At 36.4% G+C, this 14,513-nt stretch overlaps 1 protein-coding gene across 2 annotated transcripts in view; it reads left to right on the forward strand.

Moving 5' to 3' along the window:
• ALDH1A1 (aldehyde dehydrogenase 1 family, member A1) overlaps positions 1–14,513 on the forward strand; it is a 56,066-nt gene that overhangs the window by 6,113 nt on the left and 35,440 nt on the right. Inside the window, exons 2-3 of one of the 2 annotated variants that reach the window (XM_010568593.1) lie at positions 13,439–13,510; positions 13,811–13,929. In XM_010568593.1, the coding sequence (XP_010566895.1) occupies positions 13,840–13,929 (90 nt within the window). In that variant the 5' untranslated portion in view covers positions 13,439–13,510; positions 13,811–13,839. Of the gene's footprint in view, positions 1–13,438; positions 13,511–13,761; positions 13,930–14,513 lie in introns of those variants that run through there. The other variant, XM_010568592.1, reaches the window with a different exon arrangement.

The following is a 14,513-nucleotide window of genomic DNA, read 5'->3' on the forward strand; positions in this document are numbered from 1 at the left end:
TGGCAATGCAGGACACTTTGCAAACAAATGAGTGAACAAATACGTTTCTGATTCTAAGAACTTACAATGCTGGGAGGATATTAGACAGGTATTGCACAGGTATTACACAATTATTACAAGTATCTTTTTTATTTTTTCATTTGATTTCTGACAAGAAATCAGCTGAGTGGATTTTGCTGACAAACTGAAGGCTGAAAGAGCTGGTATTGATGAAAGATTGAAAAAGGAAAGCTAGACTTGTGAAAAATAGACCACAAAGTGTAAGGATTTACAGATGGTAGACTCCATCCTGATACTGCAGTTGCATCAGTGCATAGAATTGCTTGTGAGAGAAGAACAAAACGGAACATATTCTAGTGTACACCGTTTTCTAGCTGCCAGCTTTACCACTTAGACTTGTAGTGTAGTAGAGTGATTTGAAACAAGGCAGAGGAAAAGCAGATTTATTCAAGGGCCATGAAAGTGAGAAGTTGCAGTGTTTAAAAGATTGAGAGCCCCTGTATGGCCCCAACCATGCTGATTAACTGATTAGAGTAAAATGGAAGAAAACTGTTTTTAAAAGTGCATTTGCTGCAGTTCGAGCCCAAGCTCCCAGCAACTGACAAATTTTACAGTGGCTTTGGGAATATTTTTCTTCAAAAGGCATATCACAGACATATGGACACTTATGCACTGAAAGAACATGAATTTTCTGCTTGTGCTGTCACCGAGGTGGTGAAAGGAGGATTTGGCCACCATTAACCTAAAATGGGAAAATACTCAAGAGTGCTAACTAAGAAACCAAAATTTCCTATTGAGGTCCTTTCTAACAATTTTGTTTATGTTTTCTCAGCTTGTTTAAATAGTTTGATATATACAATTCTCTTCAATTCTAATGCATATCTTAGCCCACAGTAGCTAAGTCTTCACCTCATCAAGCATTTCTTTATCTTTATTAACGTTCTAAGTTTTAGCTTGTATGTAGTTTGATAATCTCTCCTTGCTTTGCTGCTTCTCCCTTCAATCTATCTCCTTTTTTACTTTCTGATTTGGTAAAAGTTTTCGTACTTGCCTATGCTGAATTAATACAAAATTCAAGGTGAAACTTTGAGATAATGTCAGAATTTTAATTAGTTTTGAGCTGAAATTGTAAATCTTTCTTGGCAAGGATAGGAAAGGAGTAGTTTTATGCAAACCTTATCCTGAGCAAAACAATTGTGAATTTAAGTTGGTTGTGAAAGACTAAAAACTGTCTTCCACAACCTGCAAAACTTCTGTGTCAATGGAGTTTGGCAAGCTAACTAAACAAGAAAGAATAGCAGTATTTCAATTTTTCAAGCTGTATTTATAACTTTAGCTATATGCAACTTGTTTTTCAGGGAAAAATTGTAAGGAATAAGTAGTAACTCTACCTTCGACCACTGTCACCTGTCTTTGACTCATTTTTGCCTCTCTGCTTTCTCGAGAATCTGCTGATTGTCCAGGTAAATTTCAGTTTATTACTATCATTATCACCACCCCAGAATACAACTTTGAGTTATAATCCAGGTAATGTATAATTTGTAGAATTTTTCAAGTGCTTAGTATAAGCGTAATTATTGTGCATAAAACTCAACATTCTTACTATCAACACAATATGTCAGAGTATATGTATTTGACAAGCCTCAGTAGGATGCTGAAAAATGCACTAATATGTTATAAACATGTACTGATTTTTCTTGGGAATAATAAACCTTGATGTTCTCCGCTTTCATATTCTTCCTTACACAAAGCAACAGCACCAAGTTTTTTAATTATTCTGTGTACTAGTAAATGGAGCAGTCAAACCAAAACAGACCTCATCTTATTTTAAAACTTTAAAAAATTTAAACTCCTCAGAGATTTGCTTTAGAGGTCTGAATTTGTTTCTTTTCTTTGGACATTTTGGCAGCAGCAGCCAGATGATGTTGCACACAAATGGTGTAAAAAAGGGGGTTATTTACATTTATAATTATATAGATTACTAATGGTCTGGATCCACTGATGAACAGAGCAAGCTTTGGAGCATTGGCTTAAAATTACATGAAACCAAACAAGATGAAAAGCAGTGTGAGACTGAAATGTACTTTTCACTTTTTAATGTGTTTATGGAAAGAAAAGCAGAACACACCCCATGCCTCTCAGGGGAAAAAAGAGAGAGAGAGAGAGAAAGGGTTTTGTTGCTCCTGTTTTCTTAGAAATTGTGTAACAATCTGAAAATATTTGTAGCCACTTTTTTTTCTTAGAATTACAATAAATTAGTTAAGTACTGGTACATTTTATTGGACTATACTGTTCCCAGGTCAAACATTCTCGCTTGTTAGAGAAAGGATTTTTTTTTCTTTTTGTAGTTTTCTTCTTAGAAGGGATGTGAAATATACTTATTGAATCAGTCCCCAAAAGTGGATCTGGTTCTGTCAATATCTGCAATAATCTACACATACATACAAATGAATACACATGTAACACATCCACAAAACATACTTCTAATTTTAGATGAAAAGTGAATAATGTCACACACCACATGCTGGGATGTGTTTTTCACTGTAAGCTTGGCTCCTTCCAAGATTTACTGTTTGTTCCTGGGTTTGCATTTGTAAATCTGCTGGTTAACATGTTTCTGTAACAAAGCAGGAATTTAGTTCCCAGAGTGTATGTTACTGATCTGACTTCTTGTACTAGGACGTTATCATTTTTTTTTCAATCCTGAGTTCAAGGGATCTTACAGAAATTACTAAGATACTTCAAATTTGTCACAACACATATTCTTTTTTAAATGCAATTATTTAATTAAATGGTACATAGGACTTAAAACTACTCGTTCACAAGACAATGGGAAAGCTCTTGACAGCATTCAGTGGAAGCTAGACTAATCACATAATCTTCTTAAAAATCATGGTCAAGTGTTTTAGCTGTGAATTCTCACTTACCAGTGATGCTAATGAGTAGCATATGTACACTAGTACAATACTTCTATTGACAAACACATGAGAATTGGATTGTAACCATGACAAAGTAGAGAAAAATGGGAATTGCAAATTACAAGCTAATGTGGTCAACTCACTACATCTGAACTTGAAATTAAGATATAGGCTACAGGACAGGGGATAGTGTCAATCTTACTAATTACTTTAAAAGGAGAGTAAATTCTACCAACAAGAAAACAGAGACTCTTCATAATGTGCTGCAAAAGTTTTATTCTACATTGGGATTTGGATTCTGAGTCCTAGTAGCCCAGACCATTTGTATGCACAGACCTACAATCTGGTTAAAGTCCACTTTTCTTTAGAAACACCAACTTCTGACAGCTTCCACAGAAACCTCACTGAAATTTTCAAACAAAGAGAGGTCTTGCTTTGTGTTAGTTGTTTGTCTGTTTAAGTTAAACTAAACAGTTGGGAAATAGAGGAGTTGGAAATCCATCAAAATCCTCCATTGGCATTACAATACAAGGAAAATACTTGAGTGTCACAGTTAATTTGGAAGCGCTGTATGATGAATCACTGTGCCAAGTTATTTATTATTTCTAATAACTTATGTTCCTACTACAAATATGGTTCTTTCCTAGCGTTTCTTATTCTACTTCAAATGTTATAAAAGCAAATTTTGACCCCAAGATTGCTTACCCGTATGTGTGGTTTCTAGCCAACTCTGTAAGAACTTTCTTGGAATAATCATGGTAAAAGCAAGTTGGGCAGGGAGAGAACAGGATGACACAAATGAACTGTTACTGATTTCATATTAGTTTTACATCAGTTTAACTGTAACTTCAGTAGACATCCTTTTGATTTCTTCTACTAATAGCAAGTTTCGAATCACGTCCTGGCACTTTACTGTCATGATGTATGGAAAAGGCACACTGGCTCTTGAGTAAGAAGGTTTTTCCTATTTTCACTGCAAAGATCTCAGGGCCCAATACATCCTATACCAAAAGATACAAGAAGAAATCTTTCATAAAACATTGTAGTTATAAACATGCTGATTATTAATATCAATTTCTAACATTAAGAATAATAAAAAGTGATATAAGAAAATTAGGGAATATACATTTAGAAAATAATTTTTAAATATCAAAGAAGAGGTAGATAAAAAAACACTTTTTACCTTTTTTTTTCTTTTTAGCTGTACAATAACTTTTTTTAGATGCTCTTTAAAACTTTAAAAGTAGAAAGAGGGTTATTTTCACACATGAGGCTTTCATAACTGAGGAACACAATCACTACACACAGGCTTATAAAGCACACATAGCAATTATGTAAAATCAATTGAGGCTGTCTAAATCTTGGCTTTGAAACAAAGGTTCATGGAGGAAATGCTGAAAATTACTTGGCAGTAATTGTTCCTAACAATGCAGGTTAATAACTAGTGTTGGGTCTGATTCTGATCTAACTCTGACTAGTTTTGCACTTGCATGAACTCTATTGATTTGCATCAAATTATTCATGATTTTCACTGATAAGAGCTTTTATCTGTGACCTGTGGCATAAAATCTACATCTTTATTCACAATCAATTATTTGAGGAAACTTCAAACTATTTCATTGCTAATTACTTGCTCTCATTTGACCTGTGTATCGAAAAAAAGTAAAAAATAAAATTTAGTCTAATTTTTAACAGGAAAAATAGGAATAAATTTATTTATGACTCATGCAAAATGGACTGTTTAATGTCACACTTCTTAAACGTAGAATAGAGACAAAAATAACAGTATTACAATAACATATTCTAAATATAAAAGTCATCCTATGCTTCCAAAACTACCATGACTGAAGCTATAGTCAATAAAACTATACTCCTTTATTAACGAAGATGTTGTAATAATACTGTTCTTTTATCAGTTCTCATTTTTACAGCCCAGATATTCTTTCATTTTCTCAAAGCAGTATTGCAAATGAGATACAAATGTCCATTAACTTTCAGCAAATAGTTAGATAGAAAAGCAATAGACCATTATTAATATTTTAATTAAATAATATCCTGTTGACATGAAAACTAGTTTAGCCTGAGTGAAAAACGCATACTTTTGTCAGTTGCTAATTTATGAATGGACTGTTTCTATCACCTTAATTTTGCAAATATTTGATGTCATGATTGAATAATAAGGAGGACTTAGTACAGTAGGAAAAATTCTATTGATATAAATAAAATACAGCTGTTTATGTTCTACATTTTAGGGCAAATGTGGACACAGACCTTTACGAATCACAGTTACATTTTTGGGGATGGTTTATCACAGTTTTGTGAGAATTTGCTTCTTCTCCAGAAAAGTAGATACGTTTTTGATGCATCAGACTCTAATGAGTTCTTTTTATTTGTTTTTTGATGCATCAGACTATAATGAGTTCTTTTTATTTGTTATTATTTGTTTATTTATTTATCTACTTGGTGGATAAGGAATTGGCTGGATGATCGCACTCAAAGAGTTGCAGTCAACGGCTTGATGTCTGACTGGAGACCAGAGATAAGTGGTGTTCCTCAGGGGTCAGTATTGGGACAGGCACTGTTTTAACATCTTTGTTGGCAACATGGACAGTGGGATTGAGCGCACCCTCAGCAAGTCTGGTGACAACACCAAGCTGTGTGGTGTCATCGACACACTGGAGGGAAGGAATGCCATCCAGAGGGATCTTGACAGGCTTGAGTGGTGGGCCCATGCAAACCACATGAAGTTCAACAAGGCCAAGTGCAAGGTCCTGCACATGGGTCAGGGCCATCCCAAGCACAAATACAGGCTGGCCAGAGAAAGGTTTGAGAACAGCCCTGTGGAGAAGGACTTGGGGGTATTAGTGGATGAAAAACCGAATATGAGCCAGCAATGTGCACTTGCAGCCCAGAAAGCCAATCACATTCTGGGCTGTATCAAAAGAAATGTGGCAACAGGTTGAGAGAGGTGATTCTGCTCCTCTACTCCGTTTTCGTGAGACCCCACTATAGTACTGTGTTCAGCTCTGGGGCCCCCAACATAAGAAGTATGGACCTGTTGGAGTGAGTCCAGAGGAGGGCCACGAAGATGGTCAGAGGGCTGGGGCACCATTCTTATGAGGACATGCTGAGACAGGTTGTTCAGCCTGGAGAAGAGAAGGCTCCAGGGAGACATTATAGCAGCCTTCCAGTAGCTAAAGAGGGTCTACGAGAAAGCCAGAGAGGGACTTCCTACAAGGGCATGTTGTGATAGAACAAGGGGTAATGCATTTAAACTGAAAGAGTGTAGATTTAGATCAGATGTAAGGAAGAAATTATTTACTGTGAGGGTGGTGAGGCACTGGAACAGGTTGCCTAGGGAATGTGTGGATGCCCCATCCCTGGAAGTGTTCAAGGCCAGGTTGGTTGGGGTTTTGAGCAACCTGGTCTAGTGGAAGGTGTCCCTGCCCATGGCAGGGGGGGGTGGAACTAGACGACCTTTAAGGTTCCTTCTAACCCAAACCATTCTATGATTTCCTTCTTCACAGCAACTGTCATCCCTTTTACCTTTGTCTGAGTTTTTCGATGATAAAGTCAAGAAGAGAGAAAAAGAACTACAAGTACTTTCAATTTAAGGAAACAATATATATTACATATTACCAAATATTCTTGCAACTTTTAGGAAATGCTGTAATGCTGAAATAGCTAGTACTTAATCTTCCAATTTGTATTACAAAGAAAATTGCTTCCTGTGGCTGAAATAGGTTCTATAGCTAACTGTTTTTAAGAATGGTGTTAATAATTCCTGAAACATTACTCTCTCTCTCTCATTGTTCCACAATATATCCAGTCCCTTTAATATTTCCTTTTATTTGTTCTTTGATGTTGTTTTTATTATTGCATTTTAGTCATTATTTTATATATAAATTGCTCTATATACAAAAGTAAAACTTCTCTCCCCAAAACCAATACACAGTATGAAACATGCTACAGAAAATATAGACCACAAAGAGTAGACATCTAGGTAGCAGAAAGACAGATGAGTGTTCCAAAAACGTATTTAGACTGATGTACATGCTTCTAATAAAGCATTTTGCTCTAAATAAACCCAGCTAGATTTTAAATAAATATTCCTGGGCTCCCAGTCAATCTTTTGAAGAGCAAAGACTCTTCAGCAGAGAGGATGTGTTTATCTTCTCCTGAGGGCCTGCTATACACAGAATGGTATTGTTAAGCTTTATTTACACTCCAGAAGCAATATAACAGTTCATAAATGGCAGCTAGGAAGCCCTCTCCCTGTGGTGGTGGGGAAAATAAAGTGAAAACCATCTCACCTGGCAATATGTATCTCCAGTAAGGTATTTGTATCAGAGGTAGATGAGTAGACTTCCTTTAGAGCCACCAACAATAGTTATTCCCTTATGGGGTACCGTTCAGTTTACTAGATCCTGAGATAGTTTAGATACCTCCTTTGGAGTGAGAGGATTTGTGCTTTAAAATATCCTGTTTCTCACCACTGATTATGGAGAGTTGCTATACAATTAACTCAGACATAGATAGCTGTATGGCTGTGACATAAATTTGTTGAAGTGCGCCCCATTCCATTGTGCTAATCATGATATATCATGTCATCTCACCCCATCAAAATCAGAGGGCGGAAACATGGCTATTTTTCTAACGGTGGTTTTTGAGTGGTTTTCTTCAGCAAACTTGATTCGCAGAACCAGCTGTCCACAGGTTAACCTTGGTACCTCTGCACTTGGGGATTGTGCATTATTGCACTGTTGCCCATGTAACAGTCAGTAGGGGTTGTGGACTTTCCGCTCTGAGCCCCAAGCTTCTTTTCTAGGTGCTCTGTTCTCTTTTGCTCTGTTGTCATACTTTGTTGCCTGTTGTAAAAGGATTTATGGTGAAAAGGTGAAATTATCCTGAAATTTGTTGTAAAATTCTATGTTCAACTTAGAGTTGAGCAGAGACCATTTGAGACCGTATGAAATCAGAAGAAATGATCTTGCTCCACTAGCAGATGGGGCTCTATGTGAATGAAAAAAACATCCAGCTGTGGTTGCACAAGCTTCTGTGTAGGAGCAGAGGAAATGCTTGTTTGTCCCTCCCTGTAGAAAGTATCTTGGGATGATAGCATCATTATGGATTCAGCAGAGAATAGGCCTCATTGCAGCATCCACTGTCAGCCCAAGCACTGATATCAAGAAGTTATTCAACATGTTTTGATACCAAGATTACAAAATTACTAGCACTAGTTTTTCTGCCTCTTGCTCTGCCTTTGCACTTGTTGTAGTGAACCAATGCAAGTTAAATCTGGCCAATACTGGAGAAAAGGTGTTCGCATGAATCACCCAAACAGTCATTAGTCTTATGATGTGTGTTTGTGGAGGCATTATGGAGAAAAATCTTCTGGGAGATTTCTTCATACACTATTATCATCCATGTAGCAAAAGAGAAAGATTTTTCACTAAGGGAGTTCAAATTTCAAGCTCAAATAAATAGTTATGTGTCTGTCAGCTGCCTCACTGCACGAGTTTATACTCACAGAAATTTTATAATGACTAAAGAAGTGTTAATTGTGCTCAGAGATACTTGTATTTATATAAAAGGAACTCTTGGATTTTCAGAAATGCAGGATACTCAGTGTGCTGCAAAAGCCAAAGGAATTTGCTCAGTAGCCTTCAAAATCTTGTCATTTTTACTTCAGTGTTTCACATTTAGAGCTATCAGAGCTTGTACATCACACCCACCTTTGGACTCAGTTTACATGCGCAAAAATGGCAAAAAGTTCACACCAGTTCTGCCTAGTTTCTGTTGTGTCTGCCTTTCTACATCTCACTAAACAGTGACCTTTGTTTCTGTTCTAGTGCCACTAATGGGATGTCATAAGGAAGATTAACAAAGTGAATAAAGCTTTTCAGAGTGGGAGTCCAGTGTTTTCATTAATCTCAATGATTTTCACTTTTTAAACATATTTTGGTGCATTTGCTACTTACCTCTTCCACTCCTAACTTAATGCCAGTTTCTGTCAGTACCAGCAGGGGATCTGTATGAATCACTGAATAATTCCTTTTCTCAATTCCCTGTATAATCTGAGTTTGGAAGAAGTGGTTGAGACAATCAGGGTTTTCAGTAAGTGATACTGTCTCAATAGATATTTTTCAAGTGATTTTTTTATGATAAGGTTTTTTAAAGTGTAAATATGTACTTAAAGACTCTGTCTAAATTCAGCACAGATGATACAATAGCATTAGCAAACTGCAGAGTGCAGCAGCCTATTCCATTCATCTCCTATTCCAGGGAACTTTTGACAAGAGTGCCCTAAACCACCATGGAAGATTATTCACCTTAAGTGTTTTGAATTATAGCAATTATAACTTTTTGGAGATTACTTAAGTTGTTATGCGACCTTTTAGAAGGCATAATTGTTATGGAGTTCAAGGTGTAATTTTGATAGATCATCAGATGCCAAAGATATGCAATTTGGAACATTGCCAGAGCTGTAAACGACAAAAACTGAAAGTAGAGAACATCTACTGTCTGTTTACCTGGAATAAAATCCTTGCACTGTCCTACATTAGAGGTGGTTCAAGCTAAATATATGCAGTCTTACCTGATCTACGTAGCTTTGAGCATGTCTGGTACAAGATAAAAGTTAGATTTCTTTAATGATCAAATATATGTATTTCGAAGGGCAAAGTCCACTTTCTGTAGAAACCTATGTACCAGAATTTCTTACTGCTGTGATTACAATCTCAGCCTTATACAAAGAGTAAGTCACCTGTCCCCTATTGCTGGAAAATGGAGACACCCAGACTGTGGGAACTGGGAAGACAATTTGGCAGTCATTCAAAAAAAAAAAAAAAAAAACCTGCTTTGAAAAAAAGGAGAGTTTGTGCCTACTTCTGGGGAAAAAAAAGCAACAATTTCTGGCCTTTAGAAAAGTCAAAGTAATTTCTGGGTAAGAGACAATTTTATTCTCAGAATAATCTTATTCTATGATGTAAAGTAAATATTTCTCTATTAAATGCTGGAAGAGGAATTTCTATAACAAATATATGGCTTGCAGGCTGTATTAGCCCAGCATACACTAACATAAGAATACCAAGTAGAATCATAAACCTGGTCAAGTAATTTCCTTTGACTTAAGCAGTGAGTGCCACTTGAGCTGTACAAGGGTTTTGGAGACAGTGATATGACTTTGGCAAGGTGACAGGATCTACAGGACTCTCCTGGACTGACATCTCAGGGCAGCTAGGAAAGGCCAAGGCATTTCAGACAGTGCTAGTATTGTGTTTAGGGAAGAGAATCCAGTCACAGGTTACCTTTGGCTGATTCTTGTGACACACTGATTTCATTAGTTAGATTGCCAGGTAGCCCAACTAAAAGCTTTGCTTTCTTCTGTGTGCTGCTGCTATTAAATCATATCTCATGTAATGAATATGGGGCTGCAACAAATCTCAAGAATATAGGCCAAATAGTTTGCCCACCTAGACTACAATGAACCCAATCAGAAAGTAACTGCTAACAATGTTGGTGATATCCCACTGTATGATCACATCTGAGAAGAAAGGTTAGTTTGGTTAGTTAGAATTTTTTTTTTCATCTTTGTGAAGAAACTTATGGACAAATGATTTACAGCTTCTTCCAACATAAAACTTTCATTTAACTTACTGACATAGAATGATATAAGCCAGACATACAGTTCATGCAGCCCTCAGTCTTGTGGGTTAGCACCACCAATGTCATGCAGCAAGGCATCTCGTAGCTTAATTATAACTTGCATGGTGAATCACTACCTTTCATTTGTTCCTTTTACTCTTGTATTGAATCGGGGAACTCAGTAGGTTTAAACTGGAAGAAATGTTATACATTAAAGGGTAGAAAGCACTATCACATAGTCACATAATATATTATGTAGCTCTCCGAGGTGTGCAGTGGTTAAGATTCATTCCTTAGCAGTGAAAAGATAGCAACAAGTAGCAATCGAATCATCAAACAAAAGAAAGGAAAAAACTAGATAGAATCTAACATTTTCCAAGAAAATATTAACAACAAAACGGTGTAAACTTACATGTGCAATATCTGTAATATCTGAGTGTTGCATAATCTACTTTTTGAACGAAAAGTACAGTCCACTAAAGTTATAGTGCTTGAAGTGCACATCTTTATCTAGGTGAAATGTGTAACAGTAGTGATGCAGGATGTGGAAAAAAAGTCACAGAATGAAAATAGCTGGAAGCTGTAATAAACAGGAACATGGGATGTGAGGAAAAGGAAATAATTTCTACACTAGGCTAAAAGGAATCCTAGGCTGAAAGTGAATAGGAGAGTTATTGGATAGGAGATGACTGGGATGGTCATGAACAGCTAGTCTAAGCAATAGTTAGAATTTCCTAGAAAAAGGGAGGGGAGTCAGGCATTCATAGATATGAGAACAGAGATAAGTTAAAGGAATTATTGACATTAATGGTAATGCTTGAAGCAAGTCTCAGCAGATAAGGCCCAACGATAGGACAAGCAAATTGTTAAAGATAGCAAGTAATCTTTTTAAGAGATGAGACCTTTTTAACAATACACAAGGTTTAGAGAGAAAAGAAAGGACTCACAGGAAGCATGGTAGTGAAGGTGATTCATGCAATCCAAGAGTGAAAGAGGGAAACAGAAAGGAAAAAACAGGGTAAAGTATGTGTTAAATGAATGAATGGTGTGGAAAATAAAGCAATGATTACCAGCATGTTTGGAAAAGTTGAAACTTTTCACCCAGGGTAGTATGTCTTAAGCCTGTCTAAGCAGATTTCAGGCTGTCCTTGCAGACATGGGAAGAGGATAAATGCTATAATTTTCCAAAGAAGTTATGATAATTCATTTCTAGCTTAATAATAATAAAAAAATAAATCAGGGCTGCAATGGTACCTAAATATGAGGATGTATTTAGAACACTCCTGCTTGAGAGAAAGATTTTTTGCTTTGCTTGAAACCAGACAATTCCATTGATCTCTGTCTTACAGCTCCAGTTAAATTCTGTTTAAGTTAGGCAAGTCTGAACAATTAGCAGGTGAATTAACTAAAGACAAACTCTATGAGCTTTAATGGAGAAATGAGTAGCGGGAAGGTTATTAGAGTAGACTTTAGTTTCTGAACCAGAAAATTACATGGAAATTAAGAAAAAAAAAAAAAAGAAAACCACAAAAATTTGCTATGTGAAGATAGCACTGAAAAGGTATACTCCAATTAAAACGAACAAACCCTATTTAGACATTGCCTTTTTTCATGACACTCAAAGACATTATCTAAGGCAGGCAAACATTGTAACCCAAAATGTTAACGTCTGAAAATGCTGTTCACAAAACTTTCAAATACACCTTTCTACCTTGGGATGTCTTGAGCCAGCCAGCTGAGGCAGAGGAGCTGAAGGATGCATCCAAAAGGAAGTAACTGAGCTAGTAACCTTGGATGTCATGGCATTATAGCAATGGCAATGGGCACCCTTCATTCACAGGGTCAATGGCTGAAACATGTTCAAGTCCACACAGCTCTTTACATCTCACTGACAGATGACTATTTTGAGAATAGAATTCTATCTTATCCAGAAATTCCTTGGACTTTTCTAAAAGCCAGAAACTCTTGCTCCAACCATATATCCAAACACAAAAATCATCAATGAAAATTACAGCATGCTCATTAATTCAGAAAGTATGTTACATGTAACTAGCGCATCATAAGATTAAACTCATGATGTGTCCTGCATTATCCATCAGTTAAATGCAACAAAGCCTCCATTGCTAGATGGTTTAGGTGATGCCTGATATGCGAATTAACTGAGCTCAGTGAGTTTTTCAGGCATCTATGTCGTTTCAATTAAAGCAATGAGATAATTTCTTTTTATTTCTATGGCACAAATCCATTGTGCATATATCAGAAGCTTAACATATAAAAACAAGTGCTAATTCAGTCCCAGTTTGTTCTGTGATACCATTCATCAGAAAAGGTAGGACTTAATGAAGAAAGGATTTTCTTGTGCCGTATAAAATGATTTGCCTGTACCAGAGACATGTTTCTCATTGAATAATTGGAACTGGAGATACATGCACCAGTGTGTTCCACCCTGGGTAGAAAAGTCCTGTCTATAAAATAATTTGTTTTGAAAGGCACAAACTCAGATTTTCCAAAGGGCACTGTAGTAAAATTTTGTCCTTAAAATTGTGGTGTTATCTGGAAAAAAACAACAAGGCTTTGCTTGGTCCTACCCTCAGAGTATTTTTTCTGGATCAATCAATTTTGTCCTACCTTCACATTTCCTGAAAAACATGTGCAGGATTTTGTATCACCATAGTCATCCCTTATCTCCGTGATCTACAAAGCAGGTATTAATTACAGGAGTTATAATGTACTCTGAACATATTAAAGCGTAACCTAAGGTGGTTTGTTTTTTAGTGAACGCTTTCCAGCTCTGGGAATTATTCTTGCCAGCTCTACAGTGAGCAGAGCTTAGTTTGTTTCCAGAGTTAACATGTGTGTCTTTACCTTCAGAGCTGCCTTCAAGTACGTGAAGAACTTCACTTAAAATCTGGGGACCTGCCTGCTGAGAGAAAGCAATTTTACAGGTAAGACCAGGAGGCCTTAAACTGTGTTGCCCAGCAAGAAATTTGTAGTGTCTGGCTAAGCAGATTGTTTCAGCAGCTTTTGCTTCATCGAGGTCTCAGCTCAGTGAAAAGGCTGTTGCTTTTGGTCTTAAAAATAAGTAGTGTCATTTTCTCTTTGCAATGAATTCTTTCATCCAATCATATTCCTGTATGCAAATATACCATAGCTGGTACAGATAAAAAAGCACAAATAAAGCTAAGAGCTCAGTCAGGACAAAAATCACTGCGTTTCCCTTATACCTCATTTCACCTGTGTTTCAGGAGCGTCCTCAAACTCCTCAGCTGAAAATATGAAGAAGCAAGGTTCAGACAGCAATCCTGCTCCAGTTTTGCCAGCGCTGCCAGAACCACTCAAAGATCTGAAAATTAAGTACACGAAGGTTAGTAGCATTTGTGTTTCTTAATTTTTCTTATGCATTCAGCCCAGACAATAGGATGTGCTCATTTTAATCTTATATGATCCATGGAAACAACTGTAAATCAGTGCTTAAAATGTTTATTCTGATTTCTTTCTGATATTGTACATATTAGCAATTAATGTTCAGTGATCCTTCTAACCTAAGTATTTCAGGAAGTGTGCAAGTGTGATAGAATCATTTCATGTTTCACTTGGAGTGGGTGCTGTTTTTCTCCTGAAACAAACTTTCTGCAGTGATAAGTTTCTCAGGAAAAGTTTCTATTACTATATTATTTTTCAGAACAGCGAGAACAAATAAAACATTAGCGTATAGCATTGTATTACAATCAGATTTAAATAATAATACCAAATAAGCTTCTGTGGAAAAGGATGTGTGAAAAATGAAACTAAAATAAAATTCATTCCACTCACAAATTTTTCTTAGAGATAATGAATCTCTTTTTCAGCTTAAACCAGTAACTATCAATAAAACAGATAAAGTCTACCATCACTAATTACTCAATATTGCCATAAACTTTCTTTTTGTAATAGCAAATTCTTTCCATA

This window comes from Haliaeetus leucocephalus, unplaced genomic scaffold, assembly GCF_000737465.1.
Source record: "Haliaeetus leucocephalus isolate CR32 unplaced genomic scaffold, Haliaeetus_leucocephalus-4.0 Scaffold251, whole genome shotgun sequence".
Classification (NCBI taxonomy): Eukaryota; Metazoa; Chordata; class Aves; order Accipitriformes; family Accipitridae; genus Haliaeetus; species Haliaeetus leucocephalus.